Here is a 13,682-nt window from a genome sequence, read left to right on the forward strand (position 1 = left end):
CGCCGGTCAGGATAAACATCTGTGTTTTTAGGAGCTTAGCTGACTTTGGGTTGAGGGTCAGGAGTGTTGGAGTTGAGCATATATTGATTCCATTGCTGAAGCCAGATTCCCATCCTTCAAAGTGTATAGAATGGGGGTAGGGGGAGCGGCTAAGTTCTGGGATAACATAGTGGCTTTCTGAGCTTACTAATCACACCCAAGTTATGAAATGGTGCCAGTAGGGAAGAGGAGCCTTCCCAGGTCAGATAGGAAATGGAAGTTGGGAAAGACCATGCCTCCTGGAGATGCAAATAAGGTAACTCAACTAAGTAGTGGTTTATCTCTTTGGGCACCTGGAGGCATGTCTAAGGTCAGATAGCTTAATTATCATTTTCTACTGCTTCCTCTTACACTCTTTTCCTTTGTCCTCATATGGCTTAGTGAGCAAGCACAGACTGGAGTCAGGCTGCCTGATTCAAATCCTTCCCTCCTCCCCTCTACCTGGGCACCATGCATGAGTCTCCCTGAGCCTTTGTTTTCTTATTTATAAAATTTAAGTGGAACAACAGCAATTTTAAATAAGGATGTTAGCTTAGCACATGTATAGAACTTAGCTTCATGCCTAAAAAGAGTACTCAATTCATGCTAGATACTGATATAATTGCTTTTGCAGCTGTATGTTTCTGTTTTTCTGTTTCACTATCCATTCTTAGGAGAGAATCAGATAAGAGATGAGCTGATGTCTCTGAGCCCTCAACCCCATATTGTTTGGACATCAGTCTGACTGTGTGGGATGAGAGAGGTTGGTAGCCCTTCCTCCCGGAATTAGGTTCAGCAGATCTTACTCTTGTTGTGAGTGACTAATGGCATGCTGACACGGGCCCTTGGATTTTCATGCATCTAGCCTGTCATTTCATGGGCAGAGTCGTAACCGGAGCCACGTCTACTGCTGGGGCTTACTTGTTTCACCCCGCAATTGTGCCTCCTCCCTTATCCCCTGTCATGATCATCTTTAAGATCATTTTTAAAAAATTTATTTGAAATTGATCTTTAAAAACTCCAGCAAGGACAAAGCAAAAACAAAACAAAATAATACACTTTTTTTTCTGCTTATTGGTAGGCATGGCTGTCCAAGTTCCTATTGTCCCATATATTATTGTAGCTGTATATTGTTAGTTAAAATTACCTTGAAGCTCACTTTGATGAATGTTTTTATTTATCATCAAATTCCATTAATCAATCCTCTTGGGGGAAAGAAAAGAGGAAAAAAATGAATTATAATTTATACTGAATAGAAACATTAGAATGATAACTAGGCTGTCTTATAATATTTGAACCACAATTTTCTTTTCCAGCTTTTCTTATGTCAGAAAGAAATAAGATCTAAGATTTTTATAATAGTTCATAATTAGAAAGCTATTTTGAATAACTATCTCTTTGAATATGCAAACAAATTTGTTAATTAGGCATCTATTCATATATATACTCCATATAAACATTATTTTGATATAGTTGTTCAGAAATATATCACCAGCATCTAGAACAATGCCTGGCACATAGTATAAGTTCATAAGTATTTATTGAATGGAAAAATTTATGATTTTAAATCTCTTTTTACATATGGAAAAACCTCTTAAGCTCAAAGAGATTAAACCACCTGTTCAAGTCATATGGCTGTAAACTGCAAGGCCAAGTCTAAAACTTAGATCTCTAGAATCTTGAAGTAATGCCTAAATTGCTATAGTCTACTGTTCAGGGCTTGGGTACGGGGTAGCTGCTGAGCAGGTAAAAGATGACTTCAGTATTTGGTCTGTGAGGAGGTTATAGACTAGTGGAGAAAACAGACGCAATGAGATACATTATTTAAAATGAGGGAGGAAAGCTGTTATGAAGATTTCTACAAAGCATTATAAAATCCCAGAGTACGAATACCTGAGTTTTTAAAATTTAGAGGTCTGGCCTGACCAGGCAGTGGCGCAGTGGATAGAGTGTCGGACTGGGATGCGGAAGACTCAGGTTCAAGACCCCGAGGTCGCCAGCTTGAGCGAGGGGTTACTCGGTCTGCTGAAGGCCCGCGGTCAAGGCACGTATGAGAAGGCAATCAATGAAGAACTAAGGTGTCACAACACGCAATGAAAAACTAATGATTGATGCTTCTCATCTCTCTGTTCCTGTCTGTCCATGTCTATCCCTCTCTCTAACTCTCTCTCTCTGTCTCTGTAAAATAAAATAAAATAAAATAAAATAAAATTTAAAATTTAGAGGTCTGTGATGTCTCCAGAGCGCTTGTCTTTGACTTGGATTTTAGAAAGTGATTAGACATGCCCTGACCGGATAGGTTAGTTGGTTAGAGAGTCTCCCAATATGCCAAGGTTGTGGGTTCGATCTCCAGCCAGGGCACATACAAGAAAATGATGAGACTTGTCAGATGAAGAGAATAGAGTTGGGGTTTGGGTCCAGGCATTGCTGGCAGAGAGATAAGCACATGTAAAGATTTTGTCAGTTTACACAAACATGACCTGCCCTGAAACAAGTCATCTGCCATTAGGGCATCTGGTGCTTGACTTCAGGAGTGAGAGCATGATTGAAGGATATATTTGAATCAGGGAAGAACCTTTAACATCAGCTCAATGTCTTTGCTCTGATTTCATAGGCAAAGGAAGTGCATGGAAGGGGTGTAAGCACGACTGTGGTAGAACCACATATGTGTTTTGCTATATAACCCTGGTAGTAGGTAGAGGATGGACTGGAGTGAGTATAGACAAGAACAATGGATGCCTGACCTGTGGTGGTGCAGTGGATAAAGCGTCGACCTGGAAATGCTGAGGTCGCCGGTTCGAAACCCTGGGCTTGCCTGGTCAAGGCACATATGGGAGTTGATGCTTCCAGCTCCTCCCCACCTTCTCTCTCTCCCCTCTCTCTCCCTCTCTGTCTCTCTCTCTCTCCCTTCTCTCTCCTCTCTAAAATGAATAAATAAAATTAAAAAAAAAAAAAAAAGAACAGTGGAACAAGTGGGAAGAGATGACAAAGGACCCAACTAGGCTATTAAGCCAGTGGAGTTAAAGAAAAGGGATGGTATGGGGGAAAAAGGGGTAGAATGTTCAGAGTTGGCTGAAGGTAGTGATGAGCAGGCAGACTCCCAGAAGACCCTGAGGTTTCTGGATTTTGTGTGACAGGAATGTGACTTTCTGAGATGCGGAACACAGGTGGGGTAACAGTTATGTAAATGAGATGACGGGCTTGCATTTAGATGAGTTGAATATGAGATGTTGCTGGTAAACCTTGGTGGGGTTTTGTAACACACAGTTAGTCATGTTGATCTGTAGCTTAGGAAAAAAGAGTGCCACAGATGTCTGAATTTGAATCTGATTAGATTATAAGTGATATTCCCAATGTGGAAGCTGTGATGTGAAAAAACCAAGCAAGTTACCTTTGGAGCCTTGAGGAGCAATGATGTTTAAGGGGCAGATGCAGGAAAATAAGTCAAAGAGAATGAGAATGAATGACTAGAGGTAGGGAGAGAACCAGGAAAAAGTGTCATGGAAACCCAGGGAACAGAGAAAAGTCACAAGAATTGAAGGCTTCTCAACAGTGACCAGAATCCAGTTTACATAGCTCTAAGGTACCCGAGAAGGCAGGTATAGGGAGCAGGCGGAGGACAGGACCAGGTCGATTCACTGTGGTAAGAGCACATATCTAACATTTATTATGTGCCGGACACAGTCCTTAGGCATCAGATATACTGGAGTAAATAGAGCAGAATTTTCACTTTATGAAGTTTCACTATGTCTGTCATTCTCTCTAATCAAATCTCATTGAGTCCTTTATGGCTTAAATTGCATCTCCCTTTTGTCATAAACACTCCCCTACATATCCTGGCTCAGGTGACAGCTCCTCCCTCTAGAAATTACCTGTAATCTCTGGCTGACATTTATCTTATTTAGCGTTTTAATTATTATTGCATTTGCTCATGTCACCTGACCATAAAAATTGCACATTTTTTGAAGAGAAGAGATTTGTAGTCCAAATTTTCCCTTCATAAGTCCTGCCTCTACTTTGTATGTATTAAGTGCTTAGAAATACTTGGTGATGGTCCCCTCCCATTCCTCAGTCATCCCTTGAACAGAAGGAGGATGGCTAGATTTGTCACCTTGAGCAAGAACTACTGTGTCTTTTAACAAAGGTCTCTCAGGATTCTCAGTCAAATTGAGTAGATGGGCTTTTAGATCTGCTCTCTAAGATAGTTTTCCTTAATGAACTAATGCAACAATTTACTAAGTATTTGATACAATTTACAGGGCACTGGGCTATAGCAGTGAGCCAAGTCATTTTGTATTGATCTCTACGATTTTATTGAAAATATTCATACTGTGGTTTCTCTTCAGATCATATTAAAAATAGTTAATATTTTATATTAAAAATAAATAAGTTGTTTGAGACATTGATATACCTTATAATGACACCGTGACAAGGTAAAGTGATTGAGAATAACCAGGGAATGAAAGAAGACACCTCCTCATGAATGAAAATCTTCCTCAGAAAACTATTCTACAAACACTGCTACAGTGATTTTTAGGTGAACTTCAGGATAAGAAACCAGCCATGAGAAGAGGAAAGAACATTGCAGACAGAAATGAGAGCAAGGACAGGGCGCCTGAAGCGTGTATAAGTTCCAGGCACAGAAAGAACATTATTTACTCAGAATATAATGAAATAAAATGATAGAAGGGGAGGTGTCATTTCTGAACCCAGAGCTGACTGCAGTCTGTTAGTATTTCAGATACTCTACTTTCAGCGTTAGCAGAGAGAAAAAATGTTATTTTAAACCTGGGGAATTCCCCAGGGAAGGAAGAAAAAGAACTACAATATTGTTGTTCCAACCCTTTATATTACTATTGTTGTGATTTATAGCAATATGAATTCAACTGAATTCTAATCGGTACTTTGTACATAATGATTGTTACTCTTAATGTTTGCTTGTCATTTTCCAACTTGTTTGCATTAATAATCATGAGGACACAACTCTTGCTAAAGCAACCACAATAGAAAAAATTACTACACAAAAACAAACACCTGCAAGTTTCAACATTCATGCGCGAGGATTGTATGCAGAATCCTGCCCATGTACATTGTAATATATTGATTTAAGCAGATCAGAGGTTACAAAATGACCCTTAAATCTATACAGGAGTGGTTCTTAATCTGGTAGTAGTCATAGGCCCCATTGAGAAGCTAATAAAAGCTAGAAGCAATTTTCTAGAAAAATGCAAATAGCCACATTTAGACAAAATATGAATGAAAAGTTAAAGGCTATGTGGCTCTTTGGCACCCAGCCATGCAACCCAGAACATCTCACCAAGGGCTTTCAAAATTTATTGTGTATCAGAATCACCTTGAAAGCTTGTTAAAAGGCGTATCCTTAGCCTTATCCCTGAAAGGTGCAAGATGAAAGGAAGGGAGCTGCATTTTATGTAAATTCTTCAGGGGACTTCTGAAGCAGATGGATAACAGATTACACTTTTTCAAATTCTGCTTAGGGGTCTCTGAAGGAAAGAATTGGAGAGCAGAGGCTCAGAGAGGTGGTACTCAAAAGTACCTAGAAATTCAGACTGAACTAAATCTTGGAGAGCTGGAATTGGGGCAATGAATGTGGGAGAATGAACAGGGTGAAGTAGAAACAAAAATCGGAGCTGTATAGACTGGAGCAAGACATGAGGATTGGGACCCAGGCTGAGGTGGATTTCACAGTGGGTGCAATGGGCACGGGCCCTGGGCCCCGACTTCTAAAGAGCCTTGCAAAACCCCAACTTTACACTTTCTTCTAATGACACCAAGTTTGGTTTCATATATGCAATTTTAACATTAATAGTACATAATTTTTTTATTTATTTAAAAATATAGTTAATATGTATTTTTATTTTCCCTGCCTCTCTCTTTTATTTATTTATTTATTTATTTATTTATTATTATTATTATTTTTTTGTATTTTTCTGAAGCTGGAAACGGGGAGAGACAGTCAGACAGACTCCCGCATGCACCCGACTGGGATCCACCCGGCACGCCCACCAGGGGCAAGGCTCTGCCCACCAGGGGGCGATGCTCTGCCCCTCCGGGGCATCGCTCTGCTGCGACCAGAGCCACTCTAGCGCCTGGGGCAGAGGCCAAGGAGCCATCCCCAGCGCCCGGGCCATCTTTGCTCCAGTGGAGCCTTGGCTGCGGGAGGGGAAGAGAGAGACAGAGAGGAAGGGGGGGGTGGAGAAGCAGATGGGCGCTTCTCCTATGTGCCTTGGCCGGGAATCGAACCGGGGTCCCACACACACCAGGCCGATGCTCTTCCACTGAGCCAACCGGCCAGGGCTCTCTCTCTCTTTATTTTAAGGGACCCAATATTTTCTTCTGCGCCTGGGGCCTCAACTGACCTTAATCCACCTCTGGACTCAGGGGCTTCAATGCAGACTGGGAACATTAGGAAGATTCTGGGCTGTGTGATCAGCCCCCAGGGCAATTCATCACAATCAAAAAAACCCTCATATAGATTGTCTATGAGGAGCGATTAGCTACTGTCTCTCACCCTTCTGAGTTATTCAAACTAGAAAATAAAGCAGGACTCATCACTATAACAATTTAACACATTATTACACACCACCTTTCCCAAATAATTACAGTGTGTGTACTGGGTGTGTCCTTTATTCCTTTCATTTTATAGATGAGCAAACTGAGGCACACAAAGGAGAGCCTTGCCCAAGAGCACCCAGTGAAACAGCACCCACGTCACGACCAGAGCCTAGTTTTCTGTCTCTGCGTCCGGTGCTCTTCCTCCTCCTTCCTAGGTCCTGAGATGACGAAATAGTTTATGGAACCCCTTGATGGGAATGCGCTCGCCCCAAGGAGTTCAGGGAAACTCAGCACTTAAGGGAGGGCAACACTTTTCAATTAAAGTCATACGTTGACGTGTGCCACAATGTTGATTCTTGTTTGTTTTAATACAATGCAGTCATTACCAATGACGACACGGACAAAGCAAGGCTTGTGTGGTGCTCATTTCTCCCTCCTCACAGTGCGGAGGACGAACTTCACCGCGTTCTCAATGATCTCTCTGCCCAAGAGGTTTAAGAAGTGTGGCAAGTCAGGCTTTTTGTCTGAATCCGGTTGGTCATCTGGTTTGTTATCCGGTTTATCATCTGGCTTGTCTGAAAAACACAGCAGAAACTCAGAGGTGATTCTCAGTAGCAAGAAAGGAATGTCTGTCTGCTTTGTAGGGAGCCCCCAACTCCCATTGGGTGCTAAGTTAGCCCCACTAACTAACATAGGAGCCTCTTGTAGTTGCTTTAGTTCAATACTGAATGCCTGCCCAGTGAAAATCTACATGCATTATATAATTATTCCTAAAAACAATCAAATAGACCAACACATATGGATTCTTTGGTAGATGTTTCCTTTCCTGAATGAGAAGACTGAACCTCATGGAGGTTAACTAACTTGGCCAGAGTTAAGCAGCTGGAATACGCCAGGGTCAGGATTGAAATACAGAGTGTCTGGTTTCATTTCAATTACGTGGACTCTTTCTCCATGTAATCCCTGGGCCCGTGGCAATGATAGTAATGAAGATGAAATAATAATGAGTAGTATTTGTTGACCACATACCTATGACAGAGAACTAACATGCATTGTCTCATTCTGTTCTCACTACAGCCTATGAGATGGGCAAAATGATTATCCTGATTCAAGGTAAAGAGAATTTGAGATAGGCTTAGAAGTTGGTTCAAAGCCACAGTGTTAATAAGGGGCAGAAACAGAATGCAGTCTCATGTCTGTCTGGTATTAATTAAAATCTGGACTCATAAAAAAATAATTTTATTTTTTAATTTATTAGGTTGACATGGTTTGCCAAACCATACAGATTTCAAGTGTACAGCTCAATATAACACCCTCTACACACTGTATCGTGCCCCCTAAAATCTGGATTCTTAAGCATTCAGTGATGAACTGCATAGTCTTTGATAGAAAAGTAATCTAACCACCAATGTGTTATAAGATTGAAAGTAGTATAATGACCCTGGCCAGTTGGTTCAGTAGATAAAGCATTGGCCTGGCATGTGGATGTCCTGGATTCGATCTCCGATCACACATGAGAAGTGACCATCTGCTTCTCTTCCTCTCCCTCGCCCCCTTCTCTCTCTCTTCCCCTCTCACAGCCAATGGCTTGGTTGGTCTGAGCGCATCAGCCTCAGGCACTGAGTATAGCTCGGCTGATTGAGTATTGGCCCCAGACTGGGCTTAATGGGTGGATCCCAGTTAGGGTGCATACAAGAGTTAGTCTCTCTCCCCTCCTCTCACTTAAAAAAAAGTAGTATAATAACAATGATGAGGAGAAATTCAAGCACTTGTAAATCATCTGATAGTTCTGAAAATAATGATTTTTACAAACACTGTACTTTTACCGTTGATCAATCTTACGAGGTGTGCATATTTTTGCTCATTGAACTAAGAAACTGAAGAGATTAGGTGGCTTGCAGAAGACTCACAAATAGCAAGAGAGCCCTGGCCAGTTGGCTCAGTGGTAGAGCGTTGGCCTGGCGTGCGGAAGTCCCGGGTTCGATTCCCAGCCAGGGCACACAGGAGAAGCGCCCATCTGCTTTTCCACCCCTCCCCCTCTCCTTCCTCTCTGTCTCTCTCTTCCCCTCCCGCAGCCGAGGCTCCATTGGAGCAAAGATGGCCCGGGCGCTGGGGATGGCTCCTTGGCCTCTGCCCCAGGCACTAGAGTGGCTCTGGTTGCGACAGAGCAACGCCCCGGAGAGGCAGAGCATCGCCCCCTGGTGGGCAGAGCATCGCCCCCTGGTGGGCGTGCCAGGTGGATCCTGGTCGGGCACATGCGGGAGTCTGTCTGACTGTCTCTCCCCGTTTCCAGCTTCAGAAAAATACAAAAAAAAAAAAAAAAAAAACCACAAAAAACAAAAACAAATAGCAAGAGAATATGACACTGTAAGCGGAGGCCTCTTACTCTTGACTTTTAATCAGGTGCCCTTTAGAATGAGGCCAGGGATCCAGAGAGTGAGATTGGAGGCTGGAGGTTGCAGGGTTGGCTTTAGTAGTGGTCTAAATGGCTCCAGAGATTAGAATGAATGAAAGAGGGGCAATTAGCAGCTATTTGTGGCCTCCTCACTGCACCCTGGTGCCAGGATGGAGTTGGATCTTGATCTTCTTGTTTTATTATAGCCTCACAAGCAGTGCCATCAGGTTTGGTAAGTAAAAACACAGGATGCCTAGTTAAATTTCAGATCAGCAATAGTTTTTAGCATAGGAATAAACCATGCAAAATTTAGGTCCTACTTAAACTAAACAAATATTCATTGTTTATCTGAAATTCAAATTTAACTGCGTGTCCTGCATTTACCATAAGTTTTGACTCCAACTTCTAACATTGTGCCCCAGGACTCTGAATGGAGGAGGTGTAACTAGCTTTTCCTGTGGCGGCTGTCAGATTATGTTAGAAGCCTTGCATCTGTATCATATCCTAAAATAGAAACTCTTAGTAAAAAGATACAACGTTCAGTTCTACAAACATTCATTGCTTACTATGCCACAACAAAAGATTTGAAAGGAGCACTAGTTTGGGACATATAACCAAAATTAATATACTAATCACCAAGTATTCATTCATTGTTTGTTTTTTTTTGTTATTTAACAAGGATTTTTTTGAGCCTACTATTATTTACATAGCATATGCTAAGTGTTAATGTAAAAATGGATATATATGGACATGATTCTCACATGAAGTGCAGGGCAACGTCAGTCACCATAATAGCTTCGTTTTTGTCATCAGAAGGGGAAAGAAATAGAATGGGTATTTGTGATGATGTGCCTGTGGTGCAAGTACTGGAAGAGTGCTTTCATAGCATGCCTTAATCCTGATTCAGTTCAGTGATGATATTGCAGTTTTACAGGAGAGAAAACAAGACACTCAGAGAAATTAAATGACTCACCTAAAATCACACATCTAGAAAGTGGCCGAGCCAGATTTGGACCTAATGTTTTTTAACTCCACAGACGTTGTTATTTATATGATACTAGCTGTACCCAGCCACGCGTTGCAGTGGCTCAGTCTGGTTAAATGGAAAAGAAAGAAAAGAGAAAGCGCACATTTGTAATATGTTTAATTTTACAATGCTTGTGGGTATACAATATTTTTTGTTGTTCCATTGTCTATGCAGATATAGAGATTGTCTGGTTTGCTGAATCTAGAACATGCAACATATAATTGTCCATGTGAGAGTGTATGTTGCTTTTATGTCCAACAGATGGCACTGCTTTTCAAAAAAGCATGTTTTACCTGTCACAGGTGTCAGGTGTGACATCTATATAATAGTAGGTACATAGAAACATGTGTGTATTCGAATGCAACGTGTCAAAATTTCAAAGCAATCAGTGAAGAACTTTCGGAGATTTAAGATTTTGAACAAACGAACATTTACATTTTTATTTACATAGATAATATTACCTTCAAGCAATTGTCCCCTGAAGACATCTACCAAGTGCAAAACAGACGTCTCTTGCACAAAAGTGAATTATTTTTGCTGTGTTCTTATCTGCCTACTTGTATAATGAAACTTTTTATTTTAATATGACACTAGGCCCTGGATGGTTGGCTCAACAGTAGAGCATTGGCCCAGCATGTGGAAGTCCTGGGTTTAATTCCTGGTCAGAGCACACAAGAGAAGCACTCATCTGCTTTTACAGCCCCCCCCCCCCCTGCCCTTTCTCCTCCTGCAGCCATGGCTCAGTGGCCCCAGGAGCTGAGAATGGCTCCATGGCCTCGCTTCAGGCACTAAAATAGCTCAGTTGCCAAGCAATAAAGCAGTGAGGGGCAGAGCATCGCCTGGTAGGAGGCTTGCCTTGTGGATCCTGGTCGGCTTGCATGTGAGAGTCTATCTCTGCCTCCCGCCTCTTATTTAATTAAATAAAGAAAAAAATAAATAAAAAATTAAAAAAATGTGACACTAAATGGTCGCTTTTCAATATGCATAGAACTTTGGAGTGTGTGAAGATCAGGTCCTAACCCCATTCCTTGGACCATGTAAATTTGAGCAGTATTAGGATGTAGTAAGTCATACGTTTTAGAGTCCTACATACCCGAGTTTGATTCATATTTACCAAAAATTAGTCATGTAACCTTGCATACAATACTTAACCACACTCTCAGTGTCCTCATTATATTACTGTCAGGATTAAAAGATGTTTCAGAAATCTTTTATATATATATGTATATATATATATAAGTGGTATATATAAATCGCATATATACCATTTATCACAGTATCAGGCCCAAGGTAAGCCCACAATAAATGATCGCTATATTATTATTACTATTTTTAATAATGATAATAAAATGATTCATAGTAGCGTTTTCCTCTAGTATTTTTGGAGATTATGAAAATTAGAAATAGTAGTAAAATTTTAATAAATTTGAAAATATTGGAAAACAAAACAAAAATTAATAATAATAAAAAAATTAAGAAATATAACATACCTGGAACAAATTATGATATAAAAGACAATAGTTGAATATTTTCTCTTTCCAAATATGGGATAGCCCTTATGTACATTAACTAACTAGTTGAGTTTCTTAGTAAATGCAATCATCAAGTTTTGAAAAAATACAACAATGCTGATATTTGTACAGTTTTTAAAATTTACAAGTGATTACAAAAGCATTCTCATTTGATCTGGTGAAGTTTATAATTATCCCATTTTACAGATGAGGAAACTGAGGTTCACGGCAGTGAACTGATTTAACCAGTTTTAGTGTTCATGAGAGACAGAGCTGGGACTGATCTTTAAGATATCAATCTCGCCTGCCACTTTACCAGGGAGATGACTTTAGGAGTGGATGGACACAGTAGTCTCTGAGGCCATCTCTACAGTAATTCTGTTGGAGCATCTGCCCGTGTATTGCGCCAGTGGACAGAATGTGACTAAGGATATGAGTTCTGCCAAGTTACATGTAAAACACTTTCTTAATTAATATAGTTTTTGAAAAAGGCAGGGAGAAGAGGGACAGAGAGGCAGGAACATTGAGCTGTTCCTGTATGTGCCCTGACCGAGAATCGAACCAGCAACCTCTGTGCTTCGGGATGATGCTCCAACCAACCGAGCTATCCAGCCAGGGCTTAAAACACTTTCAAGGGCAATGTCTGCACTGTCTGTGTTTTCTGACCGATCATTCTGAATCGAGACAAATCAAGACCTCACTGTCTTCTACAGACCAAAAAGAAACGAATGAATGAGAGTTCTGCATGCCGCCTGATGTTCCTCTCTGTGCTCAAAACAGACATGAAAGTAGGTGCTCAGTTTTGCTGGAAGGGACCGAGGGCCTTAGGTCCCGGTCCCAGGTGCGGCACTGCTGCCTGTGGCCATGCTCCATCCAGTAGTTGCCCCTCTGCAAGCTTCATTTCCTTTTGCAAGGCTTACTAACCTGCCGAAAGGGAAATGATAAAACTCTGCATGTTTACATAAAAAGGAGTATGATGAGACTCAAATGAGATAATACGTGATACTAATATTTATTGGTGCTCATTATGGACCAGATACTTCTCTAATTTTCTTGACTCTTTAATTTCTCATGCTAACTATTGATATTTTATATGTGAGGCTCAGAGAAGTCCAGTAAAATGCCTGATGTCACATTTCTGATTAGTCACGAAGCTAGCCCTAGGAGTCCTATTCCAGAGTGCATACTCTTCACCTGTAAACATTATTAGTCATAATCACCAAAAAATAAACACCCAGGCCCTCCTAATTTATAACATAATAGTGTCACTGTTATCATATGAATATGTAAGAAAGAAATCATTTTAAACTTCATACATTCACTGAGGATAGAAGCTGTCACTGAAATACGTTTGAATAAAAACACTACTTTTTGTTAGAAGATCTGCTGCTTGTCCCCTAGTCCAGTGCCCAAAGGCCCCTCCCTCTCTCTGCTTTTTATGTTCTGGATCAGGGCCACCAACTTCCTCCAACTGTGGCTCACTCTGCCCACTGCACGAGCTGTGACTGCAGGCACTTACCAGCATGGCAAATCAGGATTAAGACAAGCAGCCCCAGGACCATTGTCATTCGAAGCGATGAGGCAGCCATGTTTGTTGCACTGGGAATTGGTGCAGAGAAAGCGTTCCAATGCTCCTGAAGCCTTGCTCCCTTTATAGGGCATTCACGGGTGACATCATCTGCTGTGGAATTTAGGTTGTTGCACAAGGTGTCTACACAGCTTCTTCATTGGATCTAACAAGCCCTGCCCTATCTTTCAAACCTACAGTTTTTCATACAGGGACAGGAAAGCCCTCTTGCTTTTTCTATAACGTGTAGTTTTAAATGATGCGGCAATAACTCTTTTGGAGGCAGTTCCTGTGCCAGCATTGACAATCAGATGGGTATCAGACAGCATTATTATTCAGCGCCAGGTAGCAAATATTCAATCAGATTGGTGAGGTGTGCCTACTCCCATCCCTGCACACTCTGCTTCTTTCCCCATGCTCTGAGCTAATTACTTGACCCCATATGGGCATGTCCATTCACACCGCATGCAACCCCCCCCCCCCCCGTGCCTTTGTTCACACTCTGTTTTTCATGGGATGCTTTCCTCATCATCTCCCCTTGGAGTGTTCCCACTATTCGTCAGGCTCAGGTTCAAATGCTCCCTTCTC

At 41.3% G+C, this 13,682-nt stretch overlaps 1 protein-coding gene across 1 annotated transcript; it reads right to left on the minus strand.

Moving 5' to 3' along the window:
• Window positions 1-4,447: 4,447 nt before the first annotated feature.
• Window positions 4,448-13,148, minus strand: C4H5orf46 (chromosome 4 C5orf46 homolog). The gene is made up of 2 exons (XM_066277296.1): window positions 13,047-13,148; window positions 4,448-7,169 (listed from the first exon to the last, which is right to left on the minus strand). Exons 1-2 carry the CDS (start codon window positions 13,114-13,116, stop codon window positions 7,018-7,020), a joined length of 222 nt encoding a protein of 73 aa, XP_066133393.1. The 5' UTR covers window positions 13,117-13,148; the 3' UTR covers window positions 4,448-7,017.
• Window positions 13,149-13,682: the final 534 nt, after the last annotated feature.

This window comes from Saccopteryx bilineata, chromosome 4 (genome assembly GCF_036850765.1).
Source record: "Saccopteryx bilineata isolate mSacBil1 chromosome 4, mSacBil1_pri_phased_curated, whole genome shotgun sequence".
NCBI classification, from domain to species: Eukaryota; Metazoa; Chordata; class Mammalia; order Chiroptera; family Emballonuridae; genus Saccopteryx; species Saccopteryx bilineata.